Here is a 22,356-nt window from a genome sequence, read left to right on the forward strand (position 1 = left end):
AAGGGAGGTTCACTGTACACCTGGTCATTGCCTCCTTCACTGGTTCCCGCACAAAGCCAAAGACTAAGGAAACTAACATGTTTCGAGACCTGGCGCTTCTCCTGGACAAAAGGGGGATTGCCAGAAATTGGAAGACCCCGAGGGGGCTCAGTTGCGAGGGATGGAGAAGGGAAGTCCTACGCTGGACGGATTATGAGGGAGCTGTCCATTTAAGGGAAGCCAGACGGGGCAGGGCTTGGGAGGCACTAGTGGAAGACATGAAGCACCCAGATCTCTTACCTTGAGGAGCCATCAGACACCCCCTGATTACATGGGCAACATATTAGGTCCCTGCGTTGAGTCCACGTTTTGAGGGCATATGGACTGCTTTCCTGTTGGAGCCTGATGCTGGTTTCATGACCTGGATTGCAGCACCGCTATGGGGCACTTTCTCACATGCTCTTTCCTCCATTACTGGAACAGTGTAGGAATGCTTTCTTACAGTTCATATTTGGCCATGGCACGCTTGGAGAGGGCAGGAATTCTTTATAGTTAAGTTCACAGTTCATAATCTAGGGGTCCGTGGATACAGGTAGATACATTGTGTACAGGATAAAGTCTCTTTGGCCTTGATGTGTCCATTGTGATTACTAGTCTACTGTTATGTAACGTCAAGACCTGCCCTACAGGATTATGCTCATATACCCAGATTGAGCAGGCCTATCAATATTCGATGGTCTGTCCGTTTACTCTGGTTTCTCTCAAAAGCAACAAATATTTGTTTAAAAAAAAACAAAGAAACACTAACTTCATTCAAATACCAACCGCCTTTCTGACCCACGTTCTTAGATGTGTGTTGCTGCATTTCAAGATGCAGGTTACACCTCATAAAAACCCTGTAGGACTTGGCCTTTTTGGCGAGAGTTCCCTACACTTTCTGCTTCCCCCCTAGACCATTTTCCTGACAGAGTTGCCAATTTAGATGCCTTGGGTACTTTGCCACTGCTGATCAGTGTCAAGTCAAAGTACAAGTGTTCCCTGTGTAAAGTGTAATGGTAATTGGTTGGCCATGATTGGTATGTTTGCCTTACTACTAAAGTGATGTGCACTGTGTGTGCCAGGCCTAGTAATGCAAAGGTGCGCATAGAAGGGAACTCAGGCCTGCAGTGTAGGGCCTGTGCGCAGTTTGCTAAGTTAGCATGTTGTCCTGACAAATGCAACCACTTGTCACGTCTTACTTTCCCTTTTGCGTACAGTGGGCACCCCTGTGGTAGTTCCTGGGTAACCCCTGGGCAGGGTGCAGTCTAAGTAAAAGGCAGGACATATACTGAGGTGTGTGCTATGTCCTGACAGTGAAAAACACTCCATTTCGTTTTTCACTGATGAAAGGCCATCCTGCCCATAGGACAGAATGGGGGAGGCTGGGTATTGTGTTTGTTAGTCTAGTTTCCCATAGGTTTAAAATGGAAAGGTGAAGTTTAGTATGTATGAACTCTGTGTCATAACACATCTTTCTGTGAAAGTGATTTTGTCACTGTGTGTTCAGAAGCCACTCTTTTAGACAGTGGCTGAGTTTTGTGCTTTAAGCATTTCTGTGTGTCTCCGCTGAATGTGGATTGACTGTCTGCATCTGAGAGGTGAGAGGAGCTGGGGGAGGTCTTGACCCAGGGAGGGGTTGAGATGGCACCAGGCTGACCTGCATCTGGAGAGTAGGGGGGAGGAGAAGCCCGGGAGGTGAAGCGGCCTGGGTTGCTGCTATAAAACAATTGACCCGTCTCCTGCGGACTGATTAAGGATCCAGACCCCCAGTATCAAAGGAAGAAAAGTGACACTGGGACGGAGACACTCAGAACTGATTTAGGCAGGGGTCTGGGACCCCTGAGCACAACGGACTTCAAAGACATTTAGGGATATAACTATGAAGCGGAGACCCCTGAACGTTGGAATAGAAATGGATTGGGACTGAAAAGGCTTGGACCCATTTCGTGGTCAAGAGGAACCTCTGCTAAGGAAGGAACAGCTGAAGAGACTGCTGGGAAGGACCAACCCTTGCTTCGTGATCTGGGGCCGATCTGCAGTTTCCTGTTTTAACCAAGGAAGAGGCTGTTGGGACTCTGCTTTGTGTGCGGGGTCCCCCTGCTTGAAGAAGACTGTGCTTTGTGCTGTGTCTTGTTACCCCAAGGGCCCGAGGTGAGCTGGCACCCTGTTTGGAAACACAGGAACCTAAAAGTTTCCGGAGAAGTTTCAAGCGACGCGGTGGGCGCGTGTTGTGGCAGCTTAAGACCCTCGGAAGGTGTGCACTGTGATCTTGGACACAAGGAGGAGAAGTGAGACTCAGACGCACTGAGTGTGTGTCGTGGTGCACAGGAGGCATTGGGGAAGAGCGCCTGGTCAGCGTGTGCATCGAAGGTGAAGTGAGTCTCAGAAGCACAGGGTGCGTGTCGTGGTGCACCGCAGGCGTTGGTGAGGAGCGCCTGGTCAGCGTGTGCATCGGAGGTGAAGTGAGACTCGGACATGCAGGGAGCGTGTCATGGTGCACTGCAGGCGCTGGTTAAGAGCGCCTGGTCAGCGTGTGCATCAAAGGTGAAGTGAGTCTCAGACACGCAGGGTGCGTGTCGTGGTGCACCGCAGGTGTTGGTGGGGAGCGCCTGGTCAGCGTGTGCATCGGAGGTGAAGTGAGACTCGGACGCGCAGGGAGCATGTCATGGTGCACCGCAGGCGCTGGTTAAGAGCGCCTGGTCAGCGTGTGCATTGAAGGTGAAGTGAGTCTCAAAAGCACAGGGTGCGTGTCGTGGTGCACCGCAGGCATTGGTGAGGAGCGCCTGGTCAGCGTGTGCATCGGAGATGTATTGAGACTCGGACACGCAGGGAGCGTGTCGTGGTGCACCGCAGGCGCTGGTTAAGAGCGCCTGGTCAGCGTGTGCATTGGAGGTGAAGGGAGTCTCGGCGCGTTGGTTGCGTGTCGTGGTGCACAGGAGGCGTTGGTGAAAAGCGCCTAGTCAACATGTGTATCGAAGGTGAAGTGAGTCTCGGACACGCAGGGTGTGTGTCGTGGTGCACCGCAGACGTTGGTGAGGAGCACCTGGTCAGCGTGTGCATCGGAGGTGAAGTGAGACTTGGACACGCAGGGTGCGTGTCGAGGTGCACCGGAGGCGCTGGTGAAGAGCGCCTGGTCATCGAGTGCACCGGAGAAGTGAGGCACGGACACGGTGAGCGTGTCGTGGTGCAGCCAAAGGCGTTGGTGAAGAGCGCCTGGATATCGGGGCACCAGAGTTGGAGTAAGTCTCAGTGAAGCAGTGTGCGTGCTTTGGTGCAACCTGGGACTGTGGAGGTGATCGGCTGATCATAGTGTGCACTGGAAGAAAGTGAGTCTCTGCAGTGCGGTGTGCGTGTCTTGGTGCCAACTGAGACCGCAGGAAGGAGTTCCTAGTGAACGTGCACGTGAAGCCCAATCAGCGTTGTGTGTGTGTGGCTTCGTGCCAGAGGAGACCCGGAGGGTGCTGTGGTGATCGTACACCTGGAGTAAAGTAATCTCAGAGGCGTGGGGAACGTGTGACCTGTAGCCGCCTGAGACCTTGCTAACAGTTGCGGCCCGGACCGGCAGCCCCGGAGGAGCTGAGCTGCGAGGCCGAGCCGCTGAGGCCCATTGAGAAAGTTTTGTACGGAAGGTCCAGTTCGCTGAAGGAGGAGAGGAGAGTGGGGTCGCGCCCCCAGGTAAAGTGGATCACTACCTGGGCGGGGTGCGGGCTCGGAGGGACACTCTCTCGGCCTCTCATTCCTTCTGACGACGTGAGCCTTTGCTTCTGCTCAGATTGGGGCCAGTACTGACCAAAGTGGCCGTACTGGGGTCAGAGTGAGAAGCTGTACTTTATGTCATAGTTGATACGTGTGGGGGGCAACTGTTATCGAAGACGCTGATTGTCGTAATACACATTGCCAATATTGCTGCTAATGATCTGCCGGACTGTCGTACGACGCCTGACATTATTTATGCATAACAAAGTACACGATTGTAGCGCTACGCATTGCATTATTTCTTCATTGCAAAGTACGTGATTGGGGTGTGACACATTGCATTATTCCTTCATTGCGCAGTACAGGATTGTAGGGGTGCGCATTGCATTATTTCTCCCATTGCAAGGTACCGGGGTCTATCGTTACGCATTGTATTATTTCTCCTTTGCCAAGCATAGGATTGCATCGTTAGGCAGTGCACTATTGTTTGTCTATTGCAACGTGTGTGATTCTAGCATTCCGACCAGCATAGCATTTGGAAAGCGGTGGTTGGGATTTGAACTCACCAGCCAGTCGGAACGAATATAACCCTTTATTATATGTTGGCTTTTGTATCGTGTGGTCTGATGGTATATCTTTTTATATAAAGTTTATACTTGTTTTATCAAACTTGTGTGGAGTCCATTTGTGGTGTCACCAGTGGGTTGCTGAGAGTGTGGTTGCACATACTGTACACTCGTGCTTTGGAGATAGGCCTGGCTGCTCGTGCCAAGCTACTCAAGGGGTGAGTAGGGCTATCTCAAACGGTGTCCTTGCTTGGCCTAACGTTGAGTGAGGAGTCCCGGGTCTCGCATTTGGTGACAGTGGTGTGGGACTTAAACTCCGGCTTCCAACAAACCCCCAAACCTAGAACAAAAGTCAGAGCCACGTTCCTAATCTTGATTCTGATGCAACCATCCTTTACAAGCTCAGGGCAACAGAAAGCTCAAGTAACGGCCCACAGCAGCCTCAACTACTCACCCGGTTGGCTGTCACAGCGCAGTACTGAAGGTTCTGCAGGAGCCCGATGTCTGGAGGGATGATGGTGAGGTTATTGTGGCTGAGGTCCAAGTAGCGCAGCTTGCGGCAGAGGAAGAGCTGGGTGGGAATCTTGTCGATCTTGTTGCGGTTGAGGTAGAGCCGCTCCAGATTGGTGAGGTTGCCAATCTGGATAGGGATGTAGGCAATGTGATTGTACCAGAGCTTGAGACAGGTGAGGCGGTGCAGGTGCTGGAAACTGATGATCTCCTCGATGGTCTTGAGGTTGTTGTCCTTGAGGTCGATTTCTTGTAGATTGTGGAGACTGAAGATGGAGTGTGGGATGCGCTCCAGGTCACAGCGGAGGAGCTCCAGCTCAGTCAAGTTCACCATCTTTTTTAGGCTGTTCAGGACCATGAGCTTGGTACCCTCGTTGTTGATGGAGAGCTTCTGCAGGTGGATGCCCACATCGGTCACCACCTGTGGCAGCTTGGTGAGGTTGCTCTTCAGCCGCAAGACCTTCAGCCTCTTCAGCTCTCGCAGGCCATCAATCACAATGTAGCGGTTGTTCTCGGCACTAAGGTTTCCAGTCAGGTGGAGCTCCTCCAAGTTCTTAAGGCTGTAAATCCAGAGCGGGATCTCTTTGATATCTGTAAACTTCATGTGTAAAGACTTTAAGTTCTCTCGAAGGAAGGCCAAGGCCGGGGCTTCTATTTTAGCAGCTGTGTGGTAGAGCCACAATTCCTTGAGGCTGGTGAGCTGGGCAATGCTGGGCGGGATGGTGACGTCAGGAATGAGCTCCAGCTTCAAGACCTCCAGTTCCAGCAAGTCGAAGACTGTGTCTGGAATGCCACTGAGCATGAAGAGATGCAGCTCCAGCTTGTCCTGCGAGTTCTTTGTGATTCGCTGCCTCAGCTTGTCCAGAGTCCACTCATTGTTGAGGTTCAGCTGTCGCAGCTTGTTCTCGCTGACCTCGGAGAGGAAGACAGCAAAGCGCTTGGAGTAGAGGGGGTCGTACTGGTCAATGAGGTGCAGCATGAAGGCAAAGTCATTCTTGACATCAGGAATGTCACTGTAGCTGCTCTCCTCCCGGATTGACTCAAAGGAGTACTTCTTCAGAGAGCGCCTCAGCATCCACCAGAGCGTATACATGCAGATCAGGCCGTAGAAGATGACAAGGCTAATGTAGAAGGAGGCCAGGATCTTGAAGAGGGTGGCAAGGGGGTGGGCGCAGCGGAACATGCTGTATCCGGTCAGGCTCTCAATGTCCACCTTGCAGTCCACGTCGAAGGTGATGTTACTGACATAGTACATAGTGTAGCTGATGATGAGAAGGAACTTTATGACTTTGATGATTGTTTGGCGCATATACAGGCGGTAAACGATGTCTCCTTCTTCCACATGAGTGCGGAACTTCTTCACCTTCTCAAACAATGCCTTAGCCTGCTCGCCTTCCTTTTTGTCTAAGACCCCAGTCTCAGTACGGTCCACAATGCCCTGCTCAATCCGGGACTTGGTTCTCTGCAACATAGGAACAGTGGCCTCCACATCCTCACTCACAGTGGAGGCTTTTTTATCCATTGAGCCATTCATCTTACCCGTGGCTGGTTTGGAGTCGCTTTCCTCTACCACAGTTTCGGATAGCGCTCTGGTGGTCCATGGTGAGTCAAAGCACTTTAGAAGGATTGAAACAAAGTGTTCCAGCTTGGAGCTGGTGCGGGGGAACTTGAACCAGAAGTTGCTGCAGGCCAGAAATATAAGTGTGTGCAGCAGGACTAGGTATGGGAAGTACTTGGCAAACCAATGAAGGCGGTTCTCATAGCACACAGCGTCCACATAGTTGTACTGATGCCGGTCTAAGTCATACTTGATGCCGGTCGGGCCAGGCTCCGCAGAAGAGATGATGCTGGCATTGTAGTAAGAGGACTCAAGAGCCGGCGTTGACCAGGCACGGTGTGAGTCATTGCAAGAGTCTTTGGTGACCCATTTGCATGGGAGGCAGATCATTTTGTCTTGTGTGACCTGCAGAGTCCCGCCGAAGACCGCAATCATCAACATGACAATCGAAATGTAGTCGGTGAACACGTCCCACCATGGCTTCAGGATGCGGTATGCAGGTTGGGTGTCAGCAAAATAACGAAGTTCAGTGATAGGAATCATGGTTGATCTGAAAAGAAAGGAGAAGCAATCAATGGTGGTATATAATCAAAGAGGTCTAAACAATGCAGGTCTCGGGTCTCACAGAGAATGAGCCACACTAGACCAGGCAGCGTAAACCACGCAGCTGTACAAAGCACACCAACACATTTAGAGTCTGTTCAAATAGTTTACTTTGCTCATTAAGAGGAACTGCTTTGTGACAACAATCAACAGTCTCAGTCTCTCTCTCAGTCTTAGTCTCTCTCAGAGTCAGTCTCAGTCTCTCACTCAGTCTCTCTCACTCAGTCTCTCTCACTCAGTCTCTCTCACTCAGTCTCTCTCACTCAGTCTCTCTCACTATATATATATATATATATATATATATATATATATATATATATATATATATATATATATATATATATATTCACTTAAAAAACCATAGGTTTCACAGAGGTTAAAGTTAGCTGGACATTTCACTCGTAAAAAACCAATGAAATTCCCCCGTTATAGTTAGTGCAGGCAACTATAACTCACGCGACCGCAATCCGCTGCTGATGACGTCAGATATTACATCACTGTATTTAGACACTTATTTACCAATGTCTTCTTCCATTCATCTTTAGCTATACATATATTTCATTTTTTTTTTTTTCAGAAAGCCACATATGTCATCAGTGATGTAATATCGGACGTCGCGTGAGTTATAGTTGCCTGCACTAACTATAACGGGGGAATTTCATTGGTTTTTTTACGAGGGAAATGCCCAGCTAACTATAACATGTGTGAAACCTATGGTTTTTTAAGTGAATTTGCAAGGTTTTTTAAATGCTAATTCCTAACTATAACGTGTGTGAAACCTATGGTTTTTTCAGTGAATTTGTACGTTTTTTTTAAATGCTAAGTTATGTATTTATTAATATATTTTTTTAAACAATACTTTTTCGCGGCGCGCGCACGGTGCGCTTCGAGCACCGTGCGCGCGCGGTGGGCACGCGGTGCGCTTCGCGCACCGCGCGCCCACTTTACGCAGTTCGTGCCGTGCGCGCTCGGTGCGCTTCACGCACTGTGCACGCACAGTGGGCACGCGGTGCGCTTCGCGCACCTCGCGTGTTGTAAATTGAAACGACGATGTGATTAAGCATTTACCAAAGACATGAATTCTCCTTCCTTAGAACATGTCTCCTTCGTTATGTTGACTAAAGTCCGGACTCCATTTTGTATTGTCATGTCTCCACGTGCTCAACACGAGAAGAGTCCTATCTTCGTGTTAGTTGCTCTTGCAATCTGCCTAGTAACAGTCTATAAATAGCTCCTTTGTCTGTCTGGCGCATGCCCAGACTTGACCACATCTGTTATCAGTTAGTCCTCGTTTGACCATGTTTTCGCGGGCCCAGGAAATTGTTGACTCCGCCCACATATTGATCCTGTATCGAAAATGTCCTTAAATGGTAATGAATTTCGCTCTATGTTGTATCCACCCACTTATGAGCACCTCTGTTGTGTATAAAAGGGGACCGTGTACGCAAGTTCTGTGTGCTACTCTATGCAATACTGAAGGGTGTTGTATGGATTGTAGGACCACCCTTAAGGGTTAATAAACTTTGTCTTTGTACTTTGCAGTTTCCGTGCCAACTTCCTTATAGATTCCATTCGCAGGAGAGCGAACCCTTGTGTCCTGCGGGCCTAGCTGGGGCCTGTATTCATCAATTGGCGCCCGTCACGTGGGGCTCATCGGCGACTCGGATGCTCGAAGGACTGGTCGCGACGAAGGTGAGGAATTTGGCCGGGGATGTGATCACTGCCAGAGGCACTTTAGTCCTGGCATCCCGAGGTTTTCTTCCTTCCCTTCCGAGCTGACCATCTGGGTGGCGCCGGTCCTCGACTGAGACCTCTTCTGTCGGTCCTGCCGTGACAGCCGTTTGGGCGAATTTTGGAACTTGGCAGTTGGAATCTGGACTCTTGATTGGTAAGAACCGTTGTACGGTACTTGCTCCGAGTTTTTGAAGCCTGGTTTGGCTATTTGAGTTTGATTTGTGATGACCGGTCATATCTTGTATTGATTATTGTGAGAATATATGCGTTGCAACACATATAGGCAGGTAATGTGGAGATATTTCTCCAGAGCTGTGTAACTTTGAACGGCACAACGTTTAAGTGCCATTTTTTTGATAATACTGCATATTTTGCATTATTTTTGAGCATGCCTGCTTTTAGCGCACTCCGTAAGTGGTGCTGCTGCTTTGGAAACCGGTTAAACCTCGAGGAATCTGCTCCAGCTCCCCCAGAGGGGACTCCTAATAGGGATATGTATGTGAAGCATGGTCTTTCTTCCATAATGTACAGTACAGTATGGAGGAAATACACCAGAAAGGATCCTGAGTTACGATGGCCTTTGTATGGGTCGTTTGATATGCGTAAGATTGAGTATGTGGAACAGTGTATGTGTAAACGGCGTGCTCGTCAAGACATGTTTGAATGTGTGCGGTTATGGGTGAAAGAAGTGCGTGAGCGAGAGAAACGTGAGAAAGCGCTGATTGATAAAGAGCAACGGAAGAATGATCATGTGCGAGCACAGGAAGCGAAGCGTCGGGAGGAAAGAGAACAGGCGGAGAGACAAGAGAAGGAGCGTAGGCTACAAGTGTCGGGTCAATATGCTGTTCGGCAGCCTCTTTATCCTGTCCTTACTAATCTTGATGATGATTTTTTCCTATTAGATCGTTCCCCGCCACCCTATGTAGGTGCGTCTGCTCCGACAGTTCAGGATTCTGGATCGGGTAAAGATAAGAAAGACACACGATCCATGTTATCTCTTGAGCGCTCGGGTGAGCTTCGGAAACTTTCTTATCGTGCAGTTTCAAATAAGCTGTCGTTTTCAGAGCTGTTACCGGATCTGGAAGGTTGGCAGGATAGGGAGAAAGTGTATTTTGCTGCCATTTTTTCTGATGAAGTGGTTGCTGCCTTTCGAAAATATTCTGATGTTTTTGAGCCGCAGGAGATAGTGTCGGATTCTAGAGCACTGCGTAATGGTACTTTCTCTCCCTCCCAGGTGCCTGATGCGGTCCGACGTCTGTTTGCGCTACGGGATGAAATGCTTCGACTGCGGGAAAAAGCGCGCCGGAACAAGGAAGAGGAGAGCTTGACCTTGCAGGCGGACGACCAGCAGCCGTCTTCCCCCAGTCAGATAAGAGCGACCTAGTGCATGTTAAACCAATGCGAGAGGCGGCGCCTTTGTATGTTCCTCCTTAAGGAGCGGGAACTAGTTCGGATATTACCTCCGCCGATGCTAAGGGATATTTTGTGTACAATTGGGTTTATACTCCCTGGCATAGGGCTGACGTCATGGCATTAAAGAATGCGTTGCCTGATCCCCGCAAGAATCCAGCGGCCTTTTACGAAGAAGTCGAGGGGGCCTTGAATTCTTGTACTATGATCTTAGCAGATATAGATTTGTTCTTTGGGCTTATTTTACCACCAGATATGTGGCGATCTGTGCGGAAGGTGGACGATGTTGCCGCTTTTAAGGCTCGGTGGTCTGAGCTCGAGGATGAGGATAGGGAGAGGAAGCCCGCGCAGAAACCACCTCAGGTTATCTTAGATCTCCCCGCTGCTATTCTGACTAAGTTGAAGACAATCATCCCCCCTAAAAAGATTGACTGGAACATGTTAGCCTCGTGTAAGCAGAAAGTCGATGAATCAGTTGCAGATTTCTTTACGCGCTTTGAGGAGACGTTTCATGATTTTAGTGGTCAGTCACTTACGGATGATACGGGTCGACACCTCTTTGCTGATAAATATGTGGCGAATTTACTACCGGCGATCGCAGCCCGCCTAAAAGCGAGTGAAAGTTCTTGGTCCACTGCGACCCCGACAGCCCTCCTGACTATAGCTCAGTATTATGAGCGTCAGGAGCAAGAAGCGAAGGGACAGGAGGAGAAGAAATCGAAAGATTTAAAAACAAAAGGTGATGTTAGCGCAAGTATATGGTCCGCCCCGTCGGGGTGTCAATAGAGGTAGGGGAGGATTTTATGGTCCTCCCTCGGGCCGATCTTATTTGAACAGGAATCAATGTGCGTATTGTAAGCAATCGGGACACTGGGCCAGAGATTGCCCGGCGTTGCATGCTTCGCGTCAGGGACACAATCAGGGTGGCCCGAGAGGTAGAGGGGGTTTCTCGAATTTTAGAGGGAATTCTAACGATCACGCTCGTTTTGACCCTGCCGGGCAGCAACGAGATAGGCCTAATGTTTTCGATCGACAAAACCAGTATCAAGTGTCGGGGATTGACCGCTCTGGGTACCATGATTCTCAGCATGCATAGGAATGCGTTGGATGGGGGTTAGAATCAGTTGAGGTGCCGGTTGATCAGAAGGGTCCTTATGTATCAGCTGAGGTTTTGGGTTCTACTGATCAGTTCCTAGTGGATACAGGAGCGACTCGTAGTGCGCTGTCTAAACAATTGGTTCCGAGGGCTCCCCCATCTGGCTTAACGGTTACATCGGTAGGGTTTGACGGTACACTCTCCCGAAGCCCTCTTTCGCGGCCCCTCACATTTCAGGTTGATTCTTTTTCTGCACCCTGTCCGTTTTTGCTTGCCCCGAACACGCCGGACAACATTATGGGCCTTGATATGTTAAAGCACTTCAGAGCTACGATCCGCTGCTCCCCTGCTGGAGTGCGGGTGATATTAAATGACAATTACCCTCGGTCTGAACGGATGTGTGTGGTTGCAGAGGATGCTGTGTTAGCTACCTTCCCTCGTGCTTTGTGGGCCACTTCGGATACTGATGTGGGACAGATGGTGATTCCGCCTGTCCATATTAGTGTCAAGGAGGGGGCAATGTTACCACGCCTCCCGCAGTATCGTATTTCCCAGGAGGGGGAGGAGGCCCTTATACAGATTGTGCAGGATTTGATTAAGGTGGGAGTAGTGGAGGAAGATCCCTACAACGTCTGTAATAGCCCGATTCTACCCATTTTGAAAAAGGATACAGATGCCAAGGTTTATCGGTTTATAATTGATTTGAGAGAAGTAAACAAGATCGTGATACCTCAGTATCCAGTGGTTTCTGATATCACGACGTTGCTCACTTTGGTCCCGCCTACGGCGACGACGTTTTCAGTCATTGATTTGAAAAATGCTTTCTTTTCGATTCCTATTCATCCCGATAGTCGATACCTTTTTGGTTTCACTCTGAATAATAGGTCTTATCGATTTTGTAGAGTTCCTCAGGGCTACACAGAAAGCCCTAGCATTTATAGTCAAGCTTTGAAAAGGCAATTGGACTCCTTTGTTCTGCCCGAGGGTGTCGCCCTCATTCAATATGTCGACGACATCTTGCTGGCGGCCGACACTCCGGAGTTGTGTGAAAGGAGTACGTTGTCCTTGCTTTCCTTTTTGGCATCCCACAATCACAAAGTATCTCGGAAGAAATTGCAGTTCTGTAGACCAAAGGTGACTTATCTGGGTCACCTTTTGTCTAAGGAGGGGCGTGCACTCACACCAGATCGTATCCAAGTAATTTTGGACACGCCAGTACCTTCCACGCAGAAGGACGTGCGTGCATTTTTGGGTCTAGTTTCTTTTTGTAGGCAATGGATATTAGGGTTCTCACACATAGCCAAACCATTATTAGCCCTTTTGACAAAAGACACACCTATTCCGCTTCCTTGGTCAAATGAGTGTGACGCTGCTTTTCATCAATTACGACAGGCCCTTTGTTCAGCACCAGTGTTAGGGACCCCTGATTATACCAAACCTTTTTCGCTGTATGTGCATGAGAAAGATGGATGTGCATTATCAGTTTTAGTGCAGATGCACGGCGACAAGCAGCGCCCTTGTGCATATTTTTCGGCTGTACTTGATCCTGTTGCCCGAGCACTGCCTGGTTGTTTTCGCTCGGTTGCGGCGACAGCTGTGTCAATACGCCAAAGCGAGGGAATTGTGTTATCTCATAAGCTGTTGGTATTAGTCCCCCATGCTGTTGATGCCCTGCTTAATCAGACAAAGACGCAGCATTTGACCAGTGCCCGTTTAACGGGATATGAGCTGACGCTTTTGGCTCCTCATATTACGTTAAAGAGGTGCGTAACGTTAAATCCGGCCACATTGTTGCCATACCCCGAGACTCAGTCTGAAGCACGGAAAGCACATGACTGTATTCTTGTGACTGAGGAACAAACAAAGGGTCGTATTGATCTCCAGGATACGCCCTTTCCAGATGTAGATGGAGAACTGTGGGTGGACGGATCATGCCTGAAGCTACCAGACGGTACGACTTCAGCAGCGTATGCAATTACCACACTGCAAACAATAGTGGAGACAGCACGCATACCACAGAAATCAGCTCAAGCAGCGGAACTGATAGCATTAACACGAGCATGTGAGCTCAGTACAGGATTGTGTGTGAATGTTTATACAGACAGCCGCTATGCTTTCGGAGTAGCGCACGATTTCGGCCTACTCTGGAAGGAGAGAGGGTTTCTAACGTCGCATGGAGTACAAGTAATGCATGGAGAGTTAGTTCATAACCTTTTGACTGCATTGACATATCCGAGGAAAATTGCTATCATTAAATGTAGTGCCCATAAGAAAGTAGTTGATAAAGTTGGAGAAGGGAATGCGTTAGCAGACCAGGTGGCACGGGAGACTGCGATGCAGCCCGGTGCTACTGCCATGTATGTAGTGAAGTCGCAGGTAGAAAAATGGCACGATGCGAAGGAAGAAGTGCGAGAAATACAGAGGACCGCTTCTGATAAAGAACGGGAGCAATGGTCCAGTGAGGGAGAATTGGATGATGAGGGTTGCTGGAGAAATAAGCAGATGGATAGATGGAAGTTACCCACGGCTTTTGTACAACCTATGGTTCAGATGGCACATGGGCTAGCACATGTTGGAGCTTCCGCAATTGTAAAATTGCTTACCCAAGTCTGGGAGCATCCAGAGATTGCTAGCACGGAAAAGAGGGTGGTGCAGACCTGTATGATCTGCCTGAGGTACAACCCATGAAAGGGTACTCGAACTCCAGCAGGAGGATTTGTAACACCTACTGCACCCTTTGAGGTTTTGCAGATGGATTACATCCAGCTTGAGCGCTGTAACAATTTGAAGTATGTTCTAGTAGTGGTTTGTGCCTTTAGCAAATGGGTTGAGGCATATCCTACGAAAGACAATACTGCAATGACTACCGCCAAGATGCTGTTGAAGGAGTTCTTCCCTCGATATGGCGTTTGTAGACTTCTGTGGAGTGATAACGGACCCCACTTTATAGCGGATGTTATAAAGTATGTTTTGAAGGGTCTGGGCATCACCCAGAAGTTTCACGCAGTGTTTCACCCTCAATCTGCGGGACTAGTCGAGAAGTATAATGGTACACTGAAGCTCAAGATCGCTAAAATCCAAGCTTCGACGTCTTTGACTTGGCCAGATGCTTTACCGCTGGCGTTATTGTCAATTAGATCGGTACCGCACTCTCGAACCGGTCTTGCACCGTACGAGATTGTCTTTGGACGCCCAATGAATATTTGGGGTCCACCAAAACCTAAGACTGTGTATGATGTACCTTGTGTAATGATGAATGATTATATGGCGCAGTTAACGGATAACTTGGTTTCTATTCATCAACAGGTCCGGGAGGCGCTCCCTGATCGGTCCTCCGGTGAAGGACATAGTCTCCGGCCTGGCGACTATGTCATGGTGAAGATCTTTGACAGGACGAACAGCTTGGAGCCGAGATGGGTTGGTCCTGAGCAGGTCCTACTTGCAACGAGGACGGCTGTGCGAGTTTCCAACAGAAAGAATTGGATCCATTCTCTGCACTGCCGCAAAGTACCGCCCGGATTGGTGGAGCCTGCTGTATTGACCGATCAACGAGAAATTCTGGCTGCAGAGAAAGGCCGTGCTGGGGAACCGAACGACACTGAGGAGCTCTTCCCGGACCACGCGACTCCTGGAGGAAAGCGATATCATCTCAGGCCAAGGAAGTGAATTCTTCAGTACCGGGACATGTTGTCAGAACGACCCTTGGGTTAGTGAAACGGAGAGCCAATGAGGCAAGGGGGGGTTGGGGGGGGGGGGGGGGGATCAGCCCTGCATTAGTGTAGCGACACCCGTCTTGGCCCGCTGGTGAAGAAATCGACCGCTGCCCAAGGGGAAGAGTTCTGACAAACCTTTTAGTTTCAGGAAGATATTGATTCTTTATTCTGACATGGAGAAAAAGAAAATCCTTTGTGCAACAGGTTTTATGCTCACAGTAGCTATTGTTGGGATAACCACATGGTTTGTGGAGGATGTGACTCCTGCTCGAAAGTTACTTGTGTTGACTACTCCAGTGCCTGAGGAGCACTACTTCTATACCCTTCCGTATCAAGAATTGAAGCATCGTCAGTCTTATTTGAATAACACTTTCATCCAGATGTTGCATCATACCCACGTTGCCACGAATGCTACGAACTGTTGGATATGTGGTATGATGCCAGCTCACCAGAAGAAAGGAGGAACGCCATTCATACCTCTTCCTTTCTCTCATAATGGCTCTTGTAGAGCATGGTACACTTTGCTTTTTGCCACCCGGAAACCCACAGTGGGACGATTACTCTTCAGACTCAATAAAGAATGTCATCAGGATAAAGATGGATATCCGCAAGCGAATGGGACAATTTGGGAATGGGAAGAGTATCGACCAGACAATGAATCGATTCCCTATATTTTCACGAACACCAGAGACACTGTGGGAAAAGACAGATTTGTGATTCAAGTGGCACAAGCTCAAGCGGACCTGTGTGTCCAGAGTGTGGGTTATATTCCTGTTGGTGTTAGTGATTGCATTACCATATTAAATATCGACGGGTTGAATAACAGTACCTTTTTAGCATCCCATAATACATACTTCGTATGTGGAAATAAAGGTTATTACCGTTTGCCAGCCGGTTGGTCTGGAGTATGTTATGTAGCATTTCTATTGCCCCCTGTATTCTTGGCACCTGCATCTTATCATAAGGATTTGAAGTTGTTAAATAATGTGACTGTAAATAGGTATAAACGTACTCTATCAATTGATGATGTGGATCAGACTGACACTAGTCTGCAGCAGTATATTGATTTTAATTTAGGATTGTTTTTCTTCGTTGGAGCTGCCCTAAATAGTAGGAAAGTTCGAAGGTTAACAAGAGTGGTAGAGGCTGTGACAAACCAGACCGCTGCTGCTCTTGGGAATCTTACGGAAGAATTACAGATTACTAGAATTGTTGCATTGCAGAATCGTATGGTGTTAGATGTTATGTTAGCTGACCGAGGTGGAGCTTGTAAAATTATCGGAAGTAGTTGTTGTGTGTTTATCCCTGACCACACGCCGTCAGTTTATAATGCTATCAACAGGTTGCACAAAATTGCAGCTGAAATCCATACAGAAAACGGCACTTGGACCTTTTCTGGATGGTTTTGGGCATTGATCACTGCTTGGGGGTGGAAGGTTTTAACTGGTCTCTGTATTATTGAAGCAGTTCTGTTTTCTTGTTGCATTTGTGCCCAATGTGGTCCTTTGCTCTGTTCCTTATGTGTATCATTCTGTATTCCCGATAAGAAAGCTATTGCCGATGTCACTTATCAGAAACATTTAGCTAAAGAAGTAGAGGAAATGATGACAATTGACATATACGATGATTATCCTAACAAACCGGATGTCTTCAGTAAATGCTGAAAGGGTCGTCTGTTGTAAATTGAAACGACTATGTGATTAACATTTACCAAAGACATGAATTCTCCTTCCTTAGAACATGTCTCCTTCGTTATGTTGACTAAAGTCCGGACTCCATTTTGTATTGTCATGTCTCCACGTGCTCAACACGAGAAGAGTCCTATCTTCGTGTTAGTTGCTCTTGCAATCTGCCTAGTAACAGTCTATAAATAGCTCCTTTGTCTGTCTGGCGCATGCCCAGACTTAACCACATCTGTTATCAGTTAGTCCTCGTTTGACCATGTTTTCGCGGGCCCAGGAAATTGTTGACTCCGCCCACATATTGATCCTGTATCGAAAATGTCCTTAAATGGTAATGAATTTCGCTCTATGTTGTATCCACCCACTTATGAGCCCCTCTGTTGTGCATAAAAGGGGACCGTGTACGCAAGTTCTGTGTGCTACTCTATGCAATACTGAAGGGTGTTGTATGGATTGTAGGACCACCCTTAAGGGTTAATAAACTTTGTCTTTGTACTTTGCAGTTTCCGTGCCAACTTCCTAATAGATTCCATTCGCAGGAGAGCGAACCCTTGTGTCCTGCGGGCCTAGCTGGGGCCTGTATTCATCACGCGCACACTTTACGCAGTTCGTGCCGTGCGCTTCGCGCACAGTGCTCGCGCGGTGGGCACGGAGCTCTTCGCCCCCAAGGGCTAAATACATTTTTTTTTTTCGAAAAATCGCGAGTGCGCGCACGCTGCGCGAACTTCGCAGAATTTTTTCCGTTTCGGTGGTGCACGCAGGGTGCGCACACTCGGCGATTTTTCGGAAAAAAAAATAAATCTTTTTTTTGCCCTTGGGGGTCCTTCTGGGACCCCCTGACCACGGCTAGGGGATCAGACACTGTCCACCCTGCCCCCTTTTCACGTTCTCCACATTTGTTTTTCATCCCCTCAGAGTGCGAGAGACAAAATGGTGGCCGACACTTCCTGGTTTCGACCGATTCGAATGTTTACTAAGATCTAACAACCAATCAGAATTGCGCTCACGCACGGCAAGGTGCGCGCACCCAGCACGCACGCTGCGCGCGTACAGATATATATATTGATTTAAATGCTATTTTCTCTGGAAATACGGAGCAGATTTACACCAAACCTGCAAAAGGCACTTCATGGATCTTATGGCTACCTCTCTTCCAAATTTCACGTAATTCTGTTCAGCTGTTCGGGCTGTAGCTGCGACTAAAGTCCCTATGGAAAAATCCATGGGGAAAACGCGTTTTGGGACCCCCCCTTTTTCTCGGCCCCCGCTTGACGAATCACCCCGAGACTTTCAGGGTAGGAGCGGAGCGGAGCGGAGCGCCCCATTAGTTTTGAAAATTCCGCGAGGATTCATCAATCGGCGCCAAAGTTATTCAAAATAGAATTTTGAGATTTCCTATGCAAACTCAGTCCTAACTATAACTATCTACTGGCGACCGCCAGTAGATAATATATATATATATATATATATATATATATATATATATATATATATATATATACACACACACACACACACACATATATATATATATATATATATATATACATATGTATCACTAGCATGCATAGTGTAGCTCCTAAATTCACCAAATAGCACCCAAGGCATGTAGCTCATGCACTCATTATAGGAGGGGTGGCGTGTATCCTTCAAATGAGAGCTGATCGACTATTTTAAACGTCCTCCTTCACAGTCAACATTCAACTATTTCATGCACACCAACCTCCCCGCCTACAGATTCCACTTAGTAAGATCATTACCACAACTCCTTGAACATCACGCACAAGGCCTCAATACACATTGTGCAATTGTTATTAATTTTCATCCACAAGACGACACAGCTATTAGTAGAATCATAACAAAGTTAGCCTGCCTAAGGTCTCGGCTCGAGAACAAGGATGCCTTTCGTTATAAATTAACAAGCATTTCCAGGGTTAGGCGGAGGTCATTGCCAGGTCAGTAGCCCAGCTACTAGTTGATCCCATGGCATGGGATGTCCAGTTTGTGACCAAGACGGAGACTTACATTCTTTCCCTTCAGGTAGTGGGGTTGGATCATCCAGATCCGGGGTTCTTGGCAGAAAACATCCACACCAGTCATCGAGGTTAGGGAACGCATAGCAGAAGGAGTACAAGATGTATATACTGTTTTATGTGTGTGCATATATACATTGTTTCAGCAAAGATGGTGGAGCTTTTCGTTCTGTTCACTGTCCTTATATTGCTAATCACTTATCTGCTTCGGTCTATTCATCACCACAACACACATTCTATACAAGCACCACACTGGGTCAATAAATATTGAAAACGCCCCATTGTGTATTCCTTGTATACTTCTCTGAGAGTAAGAGTGACTAAGCGAAAAGATTCTAGATCTGTTACCACGAGCCCTGGGAGAGGTTCAGAGTTGTCATGTTCTGTAGTTGCAAAAACCATTTGCTACCTCTCTAGGTTTAGGGGTGTATCTGGTGGCACTATGGGCTAGCGGGTCTCTAGGATGACATATCCTGTGGGGTGTATAGAATCAATCTGGCACCATCCCTACGCTTATGCTGCCCAACAAACACACAGTTCCTACTGGGAGCCCTGGATGCCTTTCCCTCACCTTATACCACTCGAGAAGCCACTGTAATCAGACGGGCACTATTCCAATCATACAATCAATTTTAGACCTTCAGGGAAGAGAGTATGTTTCTCACCTTTCCACCCTGAAACCTCACCACAGACTGATATGAAAAGCATTCACAGCTGTGGAACAAACACGGAGATGTGAAGTTTGTTCTGGAGGCAAGGAGAGGGCACAACACTGATTTTCAATGGACTCCAGTGGTATACTGTATAGAGGTGAACATAAGGAATATGCTACTTACCAGTATGCATCTGTTCTTGGCATGTAGAGCTGCAGAGTCACACACTGAGGATAAGATCGCCATCTGGTGTTGGGCTCGGATGATTGCAGGTTGTTGTCGTCTTCGGAAGAAGCCTTTGGTCACGAGGTTGGTGACTCCTCCCCTGGACAACAGTGCGCATGGGCATCCACTCCATCGTCAGATTGTTTTTTCGCCATGAAGGGAAAAGATGGAGTGTATAGGAATGAAAGAAGGATGTCCATGTGTAATGTCTAAGTAAGACGGATGCTGGAACAGATACAGGTCCCGGGGAGGCGGGCGGGCGTGTGTGACTCTGCAGCTCTACATGCCAAGAACAGATGCATACTGGTAAGTAGCATATTCCGTTCGAGGCATATGAGCTGCAGATCACACACTGAGGATAGATTGTATAGCAGTGCTTCCCCTTAGCGGTGGTCGCCTGTATCCGTTGCAGCAGTTTGAAATAAAGTTTTTAGGACAGCCTGGCCCACAGAGGCCTGTTGTTTGGCTTGCACATCAACACAGTAGTGTTTAGTGAAGGTATGCGTGGTAGACCACGTGGCTGCCTTGCAAATGTCTTCTAGGGGAATGTTACCTAAGAAGGCCATAGAAGCCCCTATTTTACGCGTGGAGTGCGCCCTAGGGGGAACTGGAAGTGTACGTTTAGCCTTTTGGTAGCATATTTGGATGCATTTAACTATCCACCGGGCTATACCAGATTTGGAGATGGGATTGCCTTTATGTGGTGGTGCGAAAGCAACAAAGAGTTGTTTTGTCTTTCGAAAAGGTTTCGTCCTGTCGATGTAATAAAGCAAGGCTCTTTTGACATCTAAGGTGTGTAGGGCCCTTTCAGCTACGGAGTCTGGGTTTGGGAAGAAGACTGGTAGCTCTACTGATTGGTTAAGGTGGAAAGGGGAAATCACTTTTGGGAGAAATTTAGGGTTTGTCCTAAGAACCACTTCGTTACAGTGTAGTTGTAAGAAAGGTTCCTCTAGTGTAAGGGCTTGTATTTCACTTACTCTTCGTAGGGAAGTGATTGCGACAAGGAAAGCTACCTTCCATGTTAGGAATTGTAATTCACATTTGTGCATAGGTTCAAATGGGGGACCCATAAGTCTTGTTAGAACCACATTGAGATTCCACACTGGGGAAGGTGGTAATCTTGGGGGAAGAATTCTTTTGAGACCTTCCATAAACGCTTTGATGGCTGGTACCTTAAAAAGGGACAGGTGTTGCCTATTTTGCAAGTAGGCTGCTAAGGCTGCTAGGTGTAAACGTATAGAGGAATACGCTAGATTGCATCTTTGCAAGTGTAGTAGATAGCAAATGAGGTTTTGGATGGAAGCATCTAATGGGTGTATGTCATTATTAGCGCAGTAGATGGCAAATCGTTTCCATTTCGCGGCATAACACGCTCTAGTAGTAGGTCGTCTGGCTTCCTTTATGATATTCATACAGTCTGGAGGGAGATTGAGGTATCCGAACTCTAAGACCTCAGGAGCCAGATCGCTAGGTTCAGTGTTTGAGGATCTGGGTGTCTGATTTCTCCATGGTTCTGGGTTAATAGATCCGGGGAGAGGCGTAGCCTTTGATGTGGAACTAAAGATAGTTCCAGAAGTGTGGTGAACCACGGTTGACGTGCCCAAGTGGGAGCTACTAGTATTAGTGTTAGCGACTGTTGTTTCAGTTTGCGTACCACAAATGGAACTAGTGGGAGAGGCGGAAAAGCGTACGCAAATCTGCCTGACCAGTTCATCCATAGGGCATTGCCCTTCGACTGTGGGTGTGGAAACCTGGCGGCGAAGGTTGGGCATTTTGTGTTTTCGGGAGTGGTGAACAGGTCTATGTCTGGTTGTCCCCATTTTTGGAAGAAGGGGAGTAGAACCTTGGGGTGTAATTCCCATTCGTGGATCTGCTGTGTGTGGCGACTTAGGAGGTCGGCCACCTGATTGTGGATCCCTGGGAGATGTTCTGCTAACAGGTAGATGTTTTGGGGAATTGCCCATCTCCAGATTTGCTGTGCCAGTTGGGACAGTTGGAGAGAATGTGTCCCTCCCTGTTTCTGTATATAATACATTGTCGTCATGTTGTCTGTGCGTATGAGGACAGTTTTGTTCTTTAGGTGTACCTGAAAAGATTTTAGTGCTAGGAACACTGCTAAGAGTTCCAGGTGGTTGATGTGGAGCAGTTTTTGTTGACTGGTCCATCTGCCCTGAGTGGTATGGTGAAGGAGGTGGGCTCCCCACCCCGTGAGAGATGCGTCGGTAGTTAGCACAACTTGTGGAAGAGGCTCTAAGAACGGTCGCCCTTTGGACAGGTTGATGGTGTTCCACCATTTCAGTGAGCGACTGTCCACCAACACCAGATCGGCAAGTTGTCCGTGAGCTTGGTTCCACTGTTGTGCTAGACATTCCTGTAAGGGACGCATTTGAAGTCGTGCGTGTGGGACTATGGAGATGCAGGACGCCATCATGCCTAGGAGCTGCATGAACACTCTTGCTGGAAGAGATGGATGAGTTTGAAATTGAGAGATGAGATTTTGTATACTTGCTATCCTGGCAGTGCTGGGATAAGCTATGGCTTTGGATGTATCTATGGTTGCTCCTAGATACTGATGTAAGTGGGAAGGTTGTAGGTGGGATTTGGGGTAGTTGATAGTGAATCCCAAATCGTGGAGAGTTTGAATCGTGCGAGGAGTGTGGAGAACGCATTTTTGGTATGTATTGGCTTTTATGAGCCAATCGTCCAGATAGGGGAAGACATGGATCTATGGTCTTCTGAGGTGCGCTACCACGACTGCTAGGCACTTGGTGAACACTCTGGGTGCAGTTGTTACTCCGAATGGGAGAACTGTAAATTGATAGTGTTGCCAATCTACCACAAATCGTAGATATTTTCTGT

The 22,356-nt window shown here is 48.0% G+C and overlaps 1 protein-coding gene across 1 annotated transcript in view; it reads right to left on the bottom strand.

Annotated features, from left to right (window-relative positions):
- Window positions 1–22,356, bottom strand: part of LRRC8A (leucine rich repeat containing 8 VRAC subunit A) — a 93,895-nt gene that overhangs the window by 26,032 nt on the left and 45,507 nt on the right. Inside the window, exon 3 of the mRNA XM_085614044.1 lies at window positions 4,735–6,898. Within this exon, the coding sequence (XP_085470170.1) occupies window positions 4,735–6,891 (2,157 nt within the window). The 5' untranslated portion in view covers window positions 6,892–6,898. The remainder of the gene's footprint in view (window positions 1–4,734; window positions 6,899–22,356) is intronic.

Source organism: Triturus cristatus, chromosome 1_2 (assembly GCF_964204655.1).
Source record: "Triturus cristatus chromosome 1_2, aTriCri1.1, whole genome shotgun sequence".
Lineage (NCBI taxonomy): Eukaryota > Metazoa > Chordata > Amphibia > Caudata > Salamandridae > Triturus > Triturus cristatus.